Genomic DNA, 16,685 nt, shown 5'->3' with positions numbered 1-16,685 from the left:
TTATTTCCTGTCTTGTTTGCTTCCTGTTTCATTGATTACACTCTTATCTTTCTTATTTCCTCTTTTATAGTGAGTTTGGGTTTAATTTGCTTTTTCTAGCTTATTAATTTGGAATTGTAGGACATTGATTTTTACATTTTTTCTTCTCCTCTGAAATAGGCATTTAAAGCTATATATTTTCCTCTAAGCACTGCTTTATCTGCATCTTACACATTTTGTGTTTTCGTGCTCTTTATTTGTACCCTTTATAACATTTTAATTATTGGAAACTATACTGAGAAAAGAATCCTAAGAACTGAAAATGCTTAAGTCCAAAGATGTTCATCCTGCCATTTTTCTAATCACGCAGCATTGAAAACAACCTTAACTTACAACAATATGGTGTCATCAGTTAGGTAAATCACCGTGTCTATCAGGTGACTATTACATTGGCATTAAAAACATTTAGAGTTTTCAGTTGAATCAGAAAGGATTTATGTTCTAATGTTGGCTTTTTTAAAGGCATCAAAACTGTGTATATGGAATGATCAGAGTGCTCACTATAAAGCTAAGCATAAACAAAACTCGACAGAAATATTATCAAAACAGTGACAGTGCTTGGCTTATTTGGAGTGAAATTGTGAGTGAGCATTCTTCCTTGAATACTCTGTATCCTGCTCTGTAGTTTTAAAATGTTGAGCAGATGGCTTCTATACTGAAAAGTTTCAAGGCTCATCATGCTACGATGAGCATGTGACCTTTACAAAGAAACGTGCAGGAGGCTGGCATGATGTCACGTGATCTGAATGACCCTGCACCTGCTTCGAGCCTGCTCCTGCTGCTGGAATCGCAGCTTCTTGAGGACAGTGTCTTTTTCTGTCTTGTTTTTCACCATCTCATCCCTGGTGTCTAGAATAGTGCACAGCACAGAGAATGCATTAAATAAATTGAATGAATGCATGCGTGCACGGAGGTTAAGCTGCATGGTGCTGCCTGGGCCAGCTGGCTTGGAGTCCTAGTTGGGCTCTGTTCTTGGCTAGGTATCCTAGAGGCTGTGTGAGGTTGGTAAGCTTCTTAATTCTACAGCCTTGGTTTCCTTATATGTAAAACAGACATACACACCTTGTAAGACCACTGTAAGGATTAGAAATAGGAAATGTAAACCCCTCATACACAATTCCTTCCTGAAAAACGATAACTGTTACTAAGCTGATTAATGAGGAAAGTGTCCCCATAATTCATCAGCTCCCATTCTAGATGAATTTCGGGTGCATCAGAGCTTACTAATGGCTACATACCTCTGCCTGAAGTGACCAGGTCTAGCCCCTCCCAAAGAGGATAGAGCCCTGGATTCCTTTCACTGTGCATCTAGCCATGCTTTGTCTGCAGACAATTATCTTGAGTGAGTCACTTAACCTCAGTGTTTTTATATGGAATGGAGTAAGGCTGATCCACCTGGCAGGAGTATTGAAGATCGATGATTATTAGATGATTGAAACGCACTTCACAGCTGTGCAATGCTAGACACAAACATGCCACGGGGCACCTTCTGAATGTGCTGTGGACATGCATGAGGGATGCGGGCTGGAAGCCTCTGATAACTATGAATCCATAAGCAAACTGGTTACTGTCTTAAACTAAGTGACAATGCAATATTTAGTGCTGTCCTTTTTAAAAAGCTCACAACATATAGTTGTTTAATAGACTTGGGCCGAATTTCCCTCCTGGGAGACCAAGAGAATTGGGCCAAGTGGTTGACCAGGTTGAAGAGGGTTGGCAGCTGCTGAGGAATTCATCCATGGTAGGAGGAGGAAAATCGGGCAGACTCTGCTCCCCACCTCCGTCTCTGCCCCTTGCAGACTAGGTGGGCCCAGGATCTCCTTCAGCCGGGTAAACAGGGCTTTAGGAAACTCATTACTATTATTATTTTGGCAAAGGAGCAAAGACACGGGGCAATATTTCAAGGGTGAAGAAGGGCACACAAGGGAGAGGCATCCTCCCTCTCACCTGGTTTCATGAGTGTGGCTTTTAACACAGGTGATACAAGTGGCCAATGTCTTTCTGAACACAGGAGAGCCGGGCCCCAGGCATAGTGACAGGTCTGCCATACCCATGCAGCAGTCGGCATGCCAATGTGATCTAAGGTGAGGGCCCAGCGAGGTCAGCTGGGAGAAAGTGAACACAGGAAGGGCACACCCAGGACCCCAGGGCCCCAGAACTTGGGTGAACACGAAGGGAGCCAGCAGAGGAGACTGGGGGTGGTCAGCGCAGGTGGGAGGGAAGAGCAGGAATAAAACAAACGCCAGGGCCAAGCTCGCTTCCAGGAGGGAGCCAGTGGTCAACCATATCAGAAGGTCAGCTGCGATCAGGCCTTGGGGGGCTGGCCCTTGAATTAGGATGCGCCATGGGGTGTGGGCATGAGAAGCACAATTCGAGGGCCTGGAAAAGAGTGGTCCATTGGCATGCGGGGCAGAGATGGGCAGACTTTTAGGACAAGATTTGCAGCAAGGAGAGCAGAGAGAGGGGAGGAAAATGGAGGGGCATAGGCTGGAGGCTTCCAGAGATCTGAGAGACCACAGCATGCTTGTGAACTGTCAGTGTGACCCAGGAGGGGGTGGCCTTGGGCGGGGACAGGCACCTCATTCCATGCAGCAGCATGGAGACATGCAGGACAGACACCAGATGCTAGGCGTGTCGACTTAGTGCCGTGAACACTGTCAGAATCCAAATGGAGTCACTGGTATTAAAAACCCTGACATATACATATAGACCGCGGAAGGGCATGAAGGGAGGGTTCTCATGCAGACACGCTTGATAGCAAGAATGATCACAAAAGACTACAAAAATCACAGCCGTGCACAAAGATCATCACAACTTACACACACAAACACTTATGGGAGGACATCTGCCCAGCAGCTGCCTATCCAGCCTCAGACTGGCACCATCCTTCCTGGCGATCCTTGTAGCCAAGGATCATTGATTCAAAACAATGATGCAATCCTCCTGTTTCCTTTGAATATCTTTGTCTTCCTTTACCTTCCTTGACCCATACCCAAATACGATGGCACACATATTCTATCGCAATGAATGTTCCCGAGTAAATCTCATTTTCTTTTAGAGAGTCTCTCTCTGTTATTTAGGTTGACAGTGGGAAAACCCCAGACTGCAAATCCTTCCTCAACAAAGGGCAAACATGTCCTCCAGGGAGGGTGGTTGGTGGTTAGAGAAGGGGAAGGTTGCAGTGGCCTCTTGGAGTGGTAGAGTGCACATGCGCAGCGCCAGGAGGCCCAGTGCTCAGCGTGGGTGTGCTTGAGACCTGGGAGACGCCAGGGGCATGGGAATAAGGTATTCTCTAGTTTTCCCTCCAATTTAGTTTTCTCTAATTTAGGTTCAGGTTCACTGTAAGCAAGTAAATCAGTCCTGGTGGCCAGCTGGGTGAGTGTGGGGGTGGGGGGCAGGGGGGCAGGGAGAGGGGAGGGAGTAGGTGCACAAAGTGACCCTACCCTCAAAGAGAAGCAGAGTAAGGCAGGAAAAAGAGGTGTGCACATGCGTGGTTGTGTGTGCACATGTGCACGTTCATGTGCGTGCAAGTGCATGCATGTGCATGTGTTTCTGTGTGGGTGTGCACATGTGTGGCTGCTAGGGGGGTGGCTAATGAAGGCATGGGAGCAGCATGGGCTGTAGGTTTCCATGAGGCTCCACAGAAGTGAAACCGAAGGAGAGAAGGTGGTGGGGAGGGCAAGGCGCCTGGATTTAGGCTTGGTGTGGTCATTGCTGATGAGAACATCCAGGCTACGCCCAGGGCAGTGGATGCAGAAGTGGGAGGTCCAGGCCACAACCCCTTGGGTTCTGGAGGCTCTGGTAATGAGCACGGGATACAGGAGGCAGGAGAATTGTGAGGGGCTGAACCTGTGGTAGGTGAGGGGTGCATGGGAAAGAGGAGGTGTCTGCCTGGAAGAAGGACAGAGGCCAGCGTCCAGGCATGGCAGGAGCTGGCTGGTGAGGAGAGGAGGAGGGAGCAGGGAGGGCACAGGGGATGGGGGAATGCCGCCTCAGCAGGGTGTAAGGGCACAGCCTGTGGGGAGAGGTGAAAAGGCAATGTCCCTTCTCAGAAAGCACGTTCCAGGGATCAGTGACACCCCCACATTTGGTTTCTACTAAGGGTACCCTTGGCATGTACTGATTTTGTTAAAAAGAAAAATAAGACACTAAGTCAGTCAGCTTCGGCTGCTGTAGTGAAATATCACAGGCTGGGAGGCTGAAACAAGACTTTTACTTCTTACAGTTCTGCAGGCTGGAAGTTCAAGATCAAGTTCCAACAGCGTTGGGTTTCTGGTGCGGGGTTTGTGGCTGGTTGGGGTGAAACTTCCTACTGTTCACTCACACTGCTGCTTCTTTTGCACATGTAAGGGTGGGCAGAGCACTGAGCTCTTTCTGTTAAACACCAGCCCTGTTGTGAGACTTAACACTAGTTACCCCCGCTAGCCCACCTCCAAACACAGTCACACTGGGGGTTCGGGCTTCAACCCATAAACTTGGGGGAGGTGTGTGTGTGGCAGAATTCAGTCTGTAGCAGGCAACTACTGAATAAAGTAGACACTGGTTTATACATCAAATGGATTTTGCTGGAGTCAGGCTCAGTATGGCTGTAAGGAGGAACCCTGGAGGTATTAACACAAGCTGGTGATGCCGCCTCTGCGCAGGCCTGAGGCCCGAGCCTGCAGCACCTTCCCTCTCACGCTGCCCTGGCAGCGGGTGTCATCCTAGAACAGAACAAGCCCCTTTTGATGTCACTGGGCATTGCCTTGGCGGTTTACTAAGAAGCTGGAGACTGGCCTCGCTAGAGCCCATTGCCAGGCCCTGGCCACCCCTAAATCTGTGTCCACAATACCCTCTGGAGTGCCTGCTCTGCATGGTGGCCACTGGCCACACAGGGCTGCAGATCAGTGGAAGCGGCCTTGTGAGCTGCTGCCAAGACTCAGGTGCCCGTGCAAAGCCTTCCTGGGAAGGAATCTCACTGAGGTTGTTAAATACTGGTTACATGTTGAATGATGTATTTATCTATTGCGTTAAGTAAAACATATTGTTAATTTTGGCTATTACTTGTTACCTTTAAAAAATGTAGCTACTAGAAGCTTAAGATGAAAAATGTGGTTCTCCTCCTCCGTCTACAAGCTTGTCCTGTTCAGGGCAGCGGTGTCCCCGCGGCCTCAGACCCAGGGTCCAGCCCGTGCCCTGGCACCTCCGGCGGCCAGGATCAGCATCGCTGCCCCGGGCCCCGCGCCGAGCCGGCTGTTCCTCCGCGCTCTGCGCTCCTGGACCCTCACCAGCCCCTCTCCCCGCCGAGCCCCTTTAGTCCCTGCGAGGGTTCCCCGCACGCCCCGCGCTGAGACCAGCCTGGCCTCCGGGACGTCAGGGTGCGCCCCGCGGACTCCCGGCCTGACGCCGCCTCCCCTCTGTCTTCTCTGGGCCGCAGCCGCTCCTCGTGAGTGAAGTCGCGGCTCGGGAGCCGGGTGGACGCGCCGGGAAGCTGCACAATCCAGGCTCCGTCTGCGGGGAGAGCCTGGCGCACGTGGCCCGGCCCCTGCAGGTGCGAGTGCCGCCGCCCCGGTGGGCTTCCCTCCCCGGCACGCCCGGTACGCTGCTGGACCACTGCGGCCGAGCACTCGTGGGGGCGGGACGGTCCCCCGGGAACCGCAAGATCGCGCACCCGCCGCCGGCGCCGGGAACACACGGCCCCTTTAAGAGGTGCGGCCGGAGCAGGGCCGTGACGTCATAGAAGTGCGAAGGGCGGAGTCTGTGCGCAGCCGCGGTGCGGGGGGCGGAGCGGGGGCGCGGCGTCCTTGCGGGCCTGACTGACAGGAGCGCAGTGGAGGAGCGGCCAGTACCAGGCCGCCGGACACAGGAGTCCCCCGCGTGGGCCCCGCCCCGAGACAGGCCCCGCCTCCACGAGGGCCCCAAGTTCCGCACAGGCCACGCCCCTTTCACAGGCCCCGCCCCACTCTGTTCAGACCTAAGCCCAGCTCAGGCCCCGCCCCCGAGGCTCCGCCCCCTCGCAAAGCCCCCGCCCCGGGCCTAGCTCCACCCCGCACGGGCCCCGCCCCAGGCCCGGCTCCACCCCGAGTCAGGCTCCGCCCCGCGCAGGCCCCGCCCTGGGCTCGGCTCCGAGGGGCGGGACTTGCCCTCAGCCTGAGTCGGCGGCGGCTGCGGGAACTTTCCCAGCGGATCTAATGGCTGCGCGCGGGCCACTGTGAGGCGCGGCGGCGAGCGACGGGCGCGGGGCCGCGGAGCAGCGAGCGAGCGAGCGAGCGCGAGGCCGGAGCCCCGGCCAGGCCCGGCCGACCCGCCGAGCCCGCGATGCGCCCCGGGGCCGCCCCCCGGCGCAGCTGACGCCCCGCGGCCCCGCGAAGACCCCGGCCGGCCGGTCCCGGAGGAAGCGGCCGCCGCCGCCGCCCAGCCCTGCGCCCGCGCCGCCCGGGCACCATGGCGGGGAAGGCGGCCGCTCCGGGCACCGCGGTGCTGCTGGTCACGGCCAACGTGGGCTCGCTCTTCGACGACGTAAGTGCCCCGCGCCGGCGGCAGGCCCCGACCCCAAGCCCGGGACCCCCGACCCTGACCCCGGGGTCCGGAACTCCAAGCCCTGGACCCTGGACCTTGAACCTCCAGACCTCAAGGCCTCAGACTCTGATCCTTGTACCCAGGACCCCAGACTCTTGTCCTGATTCCCAAGTCTGGGAGCCCAGACCCCTTGATCCCCAAGCCCGAGACCTGAAGACCTGGGCCCTGAACCCCGAACCCCATCCTCCAGCAGCTGACCGTTGACCCTGGGACCCTGCCTCTGAACTCCTGTTTCCAAATCCTGACCTGGAAACTCCAATATTAAAACCCTGTCAGATCCCCTGTTAACAGTCCTTGGAACCCAAACCCCAGAAACCGGGTCTGTGCGCACAAAACCCTGCCCCAGCCCTGATTTCCGAATCCTCAGAACCCTGGCCCTGGAATGCCCATCCCCAACCCTGGCCCTGAACCCCAGATCCATGGTCACTGGAATCACAAATCCTGACTGCAGAACCCTGGTTACAGAACCTGGTCTCAAACCTCTGTCTCTGGTCCCTGAGCCCTGGACCCCAGCCCTGAAACATAACCACAAACACTAACCCAGGAACTTCTGACACTGGGCTGTGGCCCCAGCCTCCTGTCCCTGTTCCCCAAACCCTGAATTCTAGCCCAAGAATCCCAGCCTTCATACTGTGGTCCTTGCCCCTAAAGCCAATCTAGCCTGACTCTGAACCCTGAATTTCAAGCTCAGGCCCCAGCTTATGGCCCTGAACCCCTGTCCTCGACCCCTGAACCTGGAACCCTGGTTCCAGAGTCAGGCCCCAAACCCAATTCTGAACCCTGCCCCTAACTCTGGTTCCTAGATCCCATCCTTGGCCCCTTTCTCCAAAACGCTCCTGCCCCTGAATCCTGAATCCTGAATCCTGAATCCTGATCGTTAAGCCTGGGCCTTGAGCCTGCTTCCCAAACTCTAACCCTTGACTCCCACCCCTGGTCCCTGTCCTCTGAGCCTAGGCCCTCCTCTCTGGCTGTCAGCCCCAGCTCCTGTATGCCTGGGTGCCGGCCTCACTGTCCGTCGGTCCCTGCAAGGCCAGAGGATAGGGTGCCCTCATTTAACCCTGCCACTTAGTGTCTCTTTAGTTCTTAAATAAGGGAAGTCTGTTGAAAGCCCTGTAGGACTTTATATTTTTTATTTATTGAGGAAAAAGATGCTGAGAAGCTCTTTAGGGGCAGAGAGGGGATGCTGATTGCCTATGGCCTTTACCTTCTAGGGCTCCTCCCACCCAAGCCTCAGTCCCACCCAGGATCCTGGGGGCACCCCCGTCTCTGGAGAGACCAGGGAGCTGAGGCTCAGGGCGCACTGGGAGCTCCCCAGAGGCAGGCCAGGCTGACCTAGTTCGGCGTTTCAGCCACGGTGCCACCCTGCTGTTGGTACTCGTGCTGCCAACCCAAATAAAGCAGAGTGCGGCTCCAAGTGGCCCAGATGGAGGCCGTGGAGCCACGGATGCTCCCTCCCTCCCTCCCTAGGTGAACAGTGGGGCGCCGCACCAGCTTTATGACGGATGTGTGCCACTGATGCACGCGTGGTTTCCATTTCAGGAGGAGGTCTTGTGTCTTTGCTGGCAGCAAGCATGGGTGAAGTGTTTGATGAAGCTCAGTTCATGCACAGGCTAGGTTTGGTTTTTATTAACAAAAGGCGCTGTTTTTCTGTTTTTCTTATTTTAACTTCCAGGTGCCCATGTATTATACTGACCTGCTGGGGACGAACTGCTTTCCCTCACACTTTGTTATGGACAACTTCATCTAGGTTTATGTTTGATCATTTTCTGCAAAAGTGCCTGGCATGGGTGTGTGTCTGTATATTTGGCGTTCTATTCTAGGCTTTCCAGTAACATGTCACTGTAGCATGGTTTGTTCAGATGATTCAGATCCGTTAGCTGCGGCTTCAAAGCCTCAGAAATGTCAGGAGCATTAAGCGTGGTGGGGCATTTTAGTCTCAATGGGAAAAGAGTTTTTCTGGGCAGACGTTCTTTCCAGTAATCTTTGATTCTGAGTTCTAGCATTTTTCTTGTGTTTCAATTGTATACACATATTTATCTCTGTTGATATTAAATTGGGTAACTTAATTCACTTTTGTTTAGCAACATAGTTTCTCTGAATTTTCATTTTTCTTAAAGGCTATGTGGAATTTTGCATTATGTTTATGTTTGGAAGGAACATTCGTTTTGGTCAACAGCACATAGGTTAATTCTGAAAGGTGCGTTGTGATTTCAGGGCTGAGTGGAAACGTATCTGTCTGTGTCCGAAGATTTCTTAATGTGTGCAGGTCAGTCCCTGGGGGCCAGACCCAGCCTCCTTCAGTGGAAACCAGCCAGGCACTCATATTCCCAGGCCCCCTTCCTTGGTTGAGCTTTGGGGTGTGGTACTTGTGGGCCAGAAACCTGGCCGGTGGAAGGGAATTCATGAGTGAAGGAGGTTTTGGTTGCTTGGCTTGTCCTGGATTTCAGGGGACCTGCTTTGTGATGCTGTTTGCCTTTGTGCAGCCCGTCCCGTGCTCAGGCAGTGCTCAGGCGGTGAAGGAATCTGTCTTGCCCAGTCTCATCGGGTTGGAAGCCAGGCTCACCTGTGACTAGGGCTGGAGCTGGTCACGCTTCCGAGGAGGAAGGTGTTTGAATCTGAAGCAGATGTCCCAGCCTGTGACGGACTCTGTTTTCCTTTTGTGCACAAGTGACAGGTGGTTTGCTTTTGCTTTTGCAGTTTTGAAAGTCTCCCCTCATAAGGCCCCTCCTCCTCCCCCCACTTTTTTTTTTAAGACAGGGTCTCATTCTGTCACCCAGGCTAGAGTGCTGTAGTGGTGCAGTCATAACTCCCTGCAGCCTCGACCTCCCTGACTCAGGTGAACCTCAGCGTCCTGAGTAGCTGGGACTACAGGCGTGCGCCACCATGCCTAATTTTCGTAGAGACCAGGTTTTGCCATGTTGTCCAGCCTGGTCTCGAACTCCTGGGCCCAAGCAATCTGCCTGCCTTGGCTTCCCAAAGTGCTGGGATTACAGGTGTGAGCCACTGTCCCTGGTACAGAGGTAACCCCTCTTAAAACTTAATGTGTGCATAAGCTTCAGCTGTGGTGTGTAGCATCCTGGGATCCACACAGAGTCTTGCTCGGCAGCTCCTGTTTGCTTGTCGTTACTCCATCTTTGTGGCCCCAGAATGGCTGTGCTGTGGGCTGCGGGGCTGTCCCCACTGGGGTTGCTTCTGACCCTCAGCAGACAGTGTTGCGGTAAATGCCTTACAGTGTACCGGTCCCCAAGCCCTTATCCCTCACGTTCCTAGAAATTATGGAGGACCCGAAAGAGTTCCTGTTTATGTTGGTTATAACTACCAGTGTTCCCCATATTGGGAGCTGAGACTGCATGAGAAGACGTAGCTCGCTGCGCTAGCTGGCAGAGCGATGACATCATCCCACAGCACAGGCACCCCCTCAGGTGTTGGCCATTCTTCCCTAGGAGACAAGGAGAATGGAAAGAGGAGTCATTTTGTAGTATTATGGAAATAGTTTTGACCTAGTCAAACTGTGAAAAGGCCTCCTCAGCCCAGTCCTCCCTCCCCAAACTGTCATGGGCACCCCTGTCTCTGGCCAGGTGGCTGGGGTGCCTGGGACTTTCCCAGGCTGCTTATATGGACTGCCAGACCGCCCTCAGTGAGCCCTGCAGCTGGTCTTTAATTCCTGAATTGGACTCCTGCTGTCACTACTCGTTTGCTTGGAAAGAAGTGACCGGGGTCCATATTTAATTGTTTTGCTTTGATGTGGCTGGTTTTTTGACAAGTGAGGTTTCTGGCTTTTGGTTCCTTCCATTTTTATGAGAAGGGAATTGAGGAGGTGAGATTCTTGCCAGCTGTGGCGTCATAACTGCGTCCCACCCTTGCATGGTCAGGCTGCTTCTTGATTCTGAGAGCACAGCCCACTGGCGGGTATCTGCCTGGCGGCCCTTCCTGCTCCTTGCTCACAGCTAAGTCAGTTCTGAGCTGGTTTGCCTTTTTGCTTAGTCAGCTCCCGGGCAGCCCTGTCCCTCTGCCCAGACCCGGGGTTGCAGAACGGCTGTGAGAGTGGGCTCGGCAAGTGCTCGCTGGCAGGGACCTGAGGGCCTTGCAGTCAGCAGGTGTTGATTTGCCCTGGAAGAGTGTGGAGGTGGCGGAGCTGCTGTGGGTGTGGAGTCGGTGATGGTCAGCAGTGCAGGCTGGCATCTCTCTCTGGTAGCATCAGCATTGCCCTCTTTGCCATGTGGTTCCTGGCAACATCAAAGGTACTGCCCTCTCTCCCACCTTGAAAACTCTGAACTCCATGTTCCCTCCAGCCACTGCAGGACATCCTGACTCTCTTCCATGGCAGCCCTCGAGTGGGGTGGGGGGGTCTCCCCTCCGTGTCCTTCTCCAGGCCTCCGCCCCAGCACTCCTGCACAGCAGGGCCCAGGGCTGGGTGCGGGTGGTGCCCAGCTGGCGGTGACTGGCCTGAACTTTTGCTCCCTCCGTGGATCCTCCTTTTTCTTCAGGGACGTTTCAGTTGGTAATGACTGTGCTGGGACGGAATGCACACACCATGTCCCTCACCCATTTCTTTTTCCTTTTCTTTTTAGTTTTGAGACAAGGACTCATTCTGTTAAACAGCCCAGGCTGGAGTGCGGTGGCTCGCTGCAGCCTTGAACTCCTGGGCTGAAGTGATCTGAAGCCATCCTCTCACCTCAGCCTTCCAAGTAGCTGGGACCACAGGTGCACGCTACCACACCCAGCTGATTTTTTTATTTTTATTTTTTGTAGAGATGGGGTCTTGCTGTGTTGCCCAGACTGGGCTCAAACTCCTGGGCTCAAGCAATGCTCTCACCTCTGCCTCCGGGAGCGTTGGAATCACAGGTGTGAGCTGTCACACCCAGCCCTTTCACCCATATGAGGTGTACAGTTCACTGGTTTTCAGTATATCCACAGGGTGTGCGACTGTCACCACAGGCAATTTTAGAACATTTTTATTACCTCAAAAAGAAGCTGTATTAGCACCTAAGCCTCATGTCCCCCAGTTCCCCCACCCCCTGCAGTCAGTTTTCATCTCTGTGGATTTGCCTGTCCCGTGCGTTTCACCTACATGGAATCAGACACTGCCCTTTGATCTGGCTGCTTTCACTGAGCATATGTTAAAAGTGTCCATGTTGCAGCATGCATCAGTCCTTCATTGCTTGCTTGCCTGCCTGCCCGCCCGCCCGCCCTCCCTTCCTCCTTCTTTCCTTCCCTCCTTCCTTCCTTCCCTTCCTTCCTTCCTTCCTTCCTTCCTTCCTTCCTTCCTTCCTTCCTTCCTTCCTTCCTTCCTTCCTTCCTTCCTTCCTTCCTTCCTTCCTTCCTTCCTTCCTTCCTTCCTTCCTCCGTCTGTCTTTCTTATTATAGAGACAGGGTCTTGCTCTGTCACCCAGACTGGAATACAGTCGTGTGATCACAGCTCACTGTAGCCTTGACCTCCTGGCTTCAAGTGATCCTCCTGCCTTAGCCTCCTGAATAATGGGGAGTACAGGCATGCACCACTATGCCCAGCTAATTTTTTTTTTTTACTTTTTGAGGAGATGGGGTCTCACTGTGCTGCCTAGGCTGGTCTCAAAGTCCTAGCCTCAAGTGATCCCCTGGCCTTGGCCTCCCAAAGTGCTGGGCTTACAGGCATGAGACACAGTGCCGAGTCTCTTTATTCATGTTTATGGCTGAATACTATTCCATTGTGTGGATACACCGGGTTTTGTTTCTGTGCTCGTCAGCTGTGGATGTCTGGCCCGTTCCCACCTTCCGGTTCTGGTGAAGAGTGCTGCTGTGCGCATCTGTGCAGACATCCCTAGGCGAACATGCGTTCTCAGTGCTGTTGGGTGTGTATAGTCATGGCATTGCTGGGTGACGTGGTGAGTTTGTATTTAACCCTCGAGGGCCTGTTGGGCAGTCCACGGTGGCTGCACCATGTCACATCCCTACCAGCAGAGTCCCAGGGTTCAGATTTCTGTACGTCTCGGTGTTGGCGCCCCTGGGCTCAGGCTGGCCACCCTTCTCCCTTCCTGGAACCTCATCTAGACGCATGGCCGTAAGTGCCACCTCTGTGTGGGTGCCCACTCCCAGGGAGAAGCGCACAGCCAGGATGCCAGCCTGCAGTAGGTGGGGCCCTGCTCTGCTGCTCCAGCCGGAGCAGAGTGCCAGCTCTCAAGGAGGTTGGGGCGTCCTCATTTCGGAGGCAGCTGTCTTCCTCCCTGTGTGCTGGGCACAGAGGATGGAGAGGATGGGGGCGGCCTTTGGTTCAGCGTCTTCTGCAGGTGCCCTCCCTTCCTCTGTGCAGCCGTGGGCGTGGCTGGAGGTGTCTCAGCAGCCTTTTTTTTTTTTTTGCATTGCTGTCTCTGACTCAAGATCTCAGTGCACTTTCCCTGGGAGAATTATGACCTGTTTGCCAGAGCTTATAAGGGGCAGGATCGTCTGTCTCCAGGCAGGGAGGGTTAAATCCGACTGTGGTTCCGGCCCTGGCCACAGGGTACAGGAGCTACTTCTGCCACCTCAGGAAACCACGTCTTGAACACCTGCTCACCTTACACAGCATCATTTCGGGTCTGTCCTTGATTTTTAGACTTTTGGAATAAACCTGGCAGTTCTCTGTTTCCCAGCTCTGTGTGCCCTTCTCCCTCCGGCCCTGGCATTTGGGATGCAGCAGGCCGTGCTCTTTGGATTGTTACGGATTCAGCCTTTGAGAACAGCCGTGTTCTCTCTGCTCACAAACTTTCATCCCCCGTTTACTTCCTGTTTTTATCAGTCTCTAGAGTTGCTGAGGAGAGAGTTTAGATCACTCGGGTTGGGGGTGGGGGTGGGACTTCTTTGGTTTGAAATATTAACGATTCCTCATGTTTTGAAGTAAGCACCCAGATCGACCTGTCGGGCAGTGTTGTGAGAATGTCTGCACGTAGGCGTGGTCACGTCCGTCCCTGTCGCCCGCACTGCTCCCAGAAGCCCTGCTCTGGCCAGCGCCACTGAGGAGTGCCTGTCCGTGTGGAGGTGTGGGGCAGGTGGAGCACGGCAGAGGGCCCCGCGCAGCTCCTAGATGGCTGTGCTTGGTGGGGGCCTGATTCTCAGGGAAGAGGCCGGTACTGGGGTGTTTCCGTGGGCTTGTTGGGTCTAATTCAGAAGTTACAGAAATCCAGACCCGGGCCTGCCCCAGCGTGAAGCATCACATGTAGAGCCCCTCTGTCCGGGGCTGGAGTGGCATTTGGAAGGAAGGCTTTGCCCGGATTGGGGTGGCTGAGAGGGCTGCTTGGGGCAGGAGAGGGCAGGTCTCTCTGAGCTGTGGGGCTCACAGAGGGACAGCCTCCAGGGAGGTGGTCTCCATCCGGGAATGGGGTCCAGGCGGAGGAGGGTGGGCATCTCTCCACCTGCCACTTTGTGCCCCACTGCCCCTGCCAGGGTGTCCCCGCTGTTTCCTGGGCGGGTCCTTCTGATGTGAGCGCACTCCGGTGAAATACTTGTGGGGGCCCTAGGGGAAGAGCAGGCGGAACAGGCAGGCTGTCCCCATGCAGACCTGAAAGTGGCTGTCGAGTTCCGCCTTCCTTTGCTCAGGGCCATTAATTGGGACACTTGGGAATCTCAGAGCCCGGTGGGAACCAGGAACTGGGCTCAGAGGCTCTGGAGCCCCAAGGCCCGCCCTGCCAGGTCTGGCTGGTGCTGCCGTGGGCTCAGATCTGGCCTTTTCCGAGCTCCTCCTGCTCTGTGGAGCTCTGAGCGCTGGCTGCAGGCTTGGCTTTTGGGAAGGCCGACTGCCTCAGTCGTGGCTGCTGCCTCCGCTCGGACTGAGGTGACAAGAGTGTGGATGGCGCCTGCACTGTGTCCACTCTTTAGGCTCTAACGTTAAAGGTGTGTTTGGAGACGTGGAAATGGCTCTGGGGGAGCGTCCACCAGGTCCTGCCTGTGTACAGGGCCGGCAGCACTGTTGTGTTGGGGTGAGTGGCGGAGGCATCTGGGGACGTTCTGGAGCCTGCAGCCCTCAGCGTGTCACGCCACGTGCTCACGTGACAAGCACACTCCCGAGGATGTGGAAGCCACCAGTCGCCCTGGGTGGGCTGGGGCTGGGCACCACTTCTGGGGTGGGTCTGGGGTGATGGCGCTCCCAGCCCGCAGGAGTGTTATTGTTGGTGCAGAAGTGATTTCCCAGTCGTGTGCCCTGAGTGTCGGGAAGGCACTCTGCTGCCACTCCAGGCTCAGAAGATGCCGCTTCTGGTTTTTCCCTGTCGTGAGTGAGAGCAGCCCCACCTCCAGGAGCATGGCCTCCGGATCAGCCTGTTACTTGAACGCTGACCCACTGGTGGGTCTCAGTGACCTTAAGCCGGTTGTCTTCTTGGTCCTTCTCTCCGACAGGAGTTTGAGACTCCTTTTTAGGGGTTGCTGGGGATCAGCTGGTTGCTGTGTCAGGGGTGTGCTGCCCCTTCTGTGTCTTGGAAGGTGGGCGAGGGCTTAGCAGGGCTGCCTCGGCTGGCTTTCCGCGGCCCCTTCCCCCAGCCCCTTCCCCGCCTCTTTCCCACGCTGAATTGTCCCAGGTGTCTCTGTGTGGGGTCTCCTGGGTCTGCAGATCTGTGTAGCCTGCACGGAACTGCCCCTCTTCCTGGGTGCACTGCAGACCCCGGGCCCTCTGGGCTCTGGCCTGTCCCCTTGTCCCCATGTGACTGCCCAGCTACTGTTCTTCCTGGCCTTTCCCTCACGTTTCTGCCTGGGCCTGCCTGGCTGGTCTTGCCTGGCCCTGCCTTTGTTCCTGTGGGCACCAGGACTGCACTCTGGCAGGGGCAGACTCTGTTTCCTGCTCAGCAGAGCCCAGGCCTGGCCCTGGTCAGCAGGCTGTGTCATCTGCCGCAGACGGCCTTCCTTTCTGTGTCCTCCCCTCTCGGGGTCCTGCATGACTGGTCCTCATTCCAGGAACCAGAGGAGATTAAAGAACCAGAGACTTGACTTTGGCCCAAGTCCCTGTGGAGAGGAAATCCCGCCTTCAGTGCCAGGTGCGAGGCCACAGTCCAGGTCCATGTGGATGCGGGGCAGGCCCCTCCCCTCCTTGCACGTGTGGCATTGGGCTGTGTTTCACCTGTCAGCCTGTCCGTGCCCCACCTGTCAGCGTGTCCGTGCCCAGGGAGTAGGAATCCCACCTTGCATGGTGGCTCAGGATGGCCAGGGAGGGCGTAGCTGTCACATGGTTTCTGGACCGTCAGCCTTTGGGCCGAGTGAGGCATTACTGCCATCAGGTGTCCCTAGAGGGGCTCTCTCCATCCTCTTCCTGACGTCGGGTGCTCTCGCGGCCTCTGGGTAACAGCCTGGCCTTTGCTTCTGTCAGTGGCGTGTGGTCCAGGCTGAGCAGTGCACTCGGCTGCCTGGGTGGTGTGTGGTTCTGCGAGCCCAGGCCCAGCTCCCTGTGGTGAATATGACTGGGAGGGAGCACCTGTCTCTGACCACCTGCCTGGCATCTGGGATTCCCGGGAGGCCGGGCACCTCATCCTCGCCGTTGCCCTGGGCTGACCTCCCATCTCCTCCTTCTCCACCCAAGTGCCTGTGGCCTGAACAGGACTTGGTTTTTCACACCTTCATGCCTCAGCTTGAGGGGCTCAATTTTCAAGGGGTTCCTCCTGGACGCCTCGCCTGGGCAAGCAGGATTTCTCTCCCTCTTCAAGGGACAGCCCACGTCCCCCAGCCCTGTGAAGTGTTCCTGGTGACCCACCGAGCTAGTCCCAAGCTCCCTGCCCGTCATACTGTGTTTTACCATGACTGCGGCGTCACCCTCAGGTGTGCTGACCTTTGGGCAGCAGCGTCTGGGGCAGGGACCATGGTGTCTTTTTTTTTTTTGAGATGGAGTCTCCCTCTGTCGCCCAGGCTGGAGTGCAATGGCGTGATCTCGGCTCACCGCAACCTCCGCCTCCCGGGTTCAAGCAATTCTCCTGCCTCAGCCCCCTGAGTAGCTGTGATTACAGGCGCGCACCACCACGCCCGGCTAATTTTTTTGTGTGTTTTTAGTAGAGACGGGGTTTCACCATATCGACCAGGATGGTCTCGAACTCCTGACCTTGTGATCCGCTCGCCTTGGCCTCCCCTTCGGGTTCTGCTGAAATGGGTGTGGGGGT

The 16,685-nt window shown here is 55.4% G+C and overlaps 1 protein-coding gene and 1 long non-coding RNA gene across 5 annotated transcripts in view; one reads left to right on the top strand and one right to left on the bottom strand.

The window, feature by feature from the left end:
• Positions 1–556: 556 nt before the first annotated feature.
• LOC105471047 (uncharacterized) lies at positions 557–5,810 on the bottom strand. The gene is made up of 3 exons (XR_980937.3): positions 5,090–5,810; positions 1,278–1,434; positions 557–888 (listed from the first exon to the last, which is right to left on the bottom strand). It is a non-coding gene; the product is annotated as an uncharacterized lncRNA (long non-coding RNA).
• Positions 5,811–6,154: 344 nt separating this feature from the next.
• The window catches only part of LOC105471065 (inositol polyphosphate-5-phosphatase A), a 248,908-nt gene continuing 238,377 nt past the window's right edge, over positions 6,155–16,685 (top strand). Inside the window, exon 1 of one of the 4 annotated variants that reach the window (XM_011723416.3) lies at positions 6,155–6,537. In XM_011723416.3, the coding sequence (XP_011721718.1) occupies positions 6,463–6,537 (75 nt within the window). In that variant the 5' untranslated portion in view covers positions 6,155–6,462. Of the gene's footprint in view, positions 6,538–8,097; positions 8,173–8,333; positions 8,385–10,799; positions 10,839–16,685 lie in introns of those variants that run through there. The other 3 variants (XM_011723425.2, XM_011723445.2, XM_071068898.1) reach the window with 3 other exon arrangements.

This window comes from Macaca nemestrina, chromosome 9 (genome assembly GCF_043159975.1).
Source record: "Macaca nemestrina isolate mMacNem1 chromosome 9, mMacNem.hap1, whole genome shotgun sequence".
Lineage (NCBI taxonomy): Eukaryota > Metazoa > Chordata > Mammalia > Primates > Cercopithecidae > Macaca > Macaca nemestrina.
This window is presented reverse-complemented; position numbering and strand designations above follow the sequence as displayed.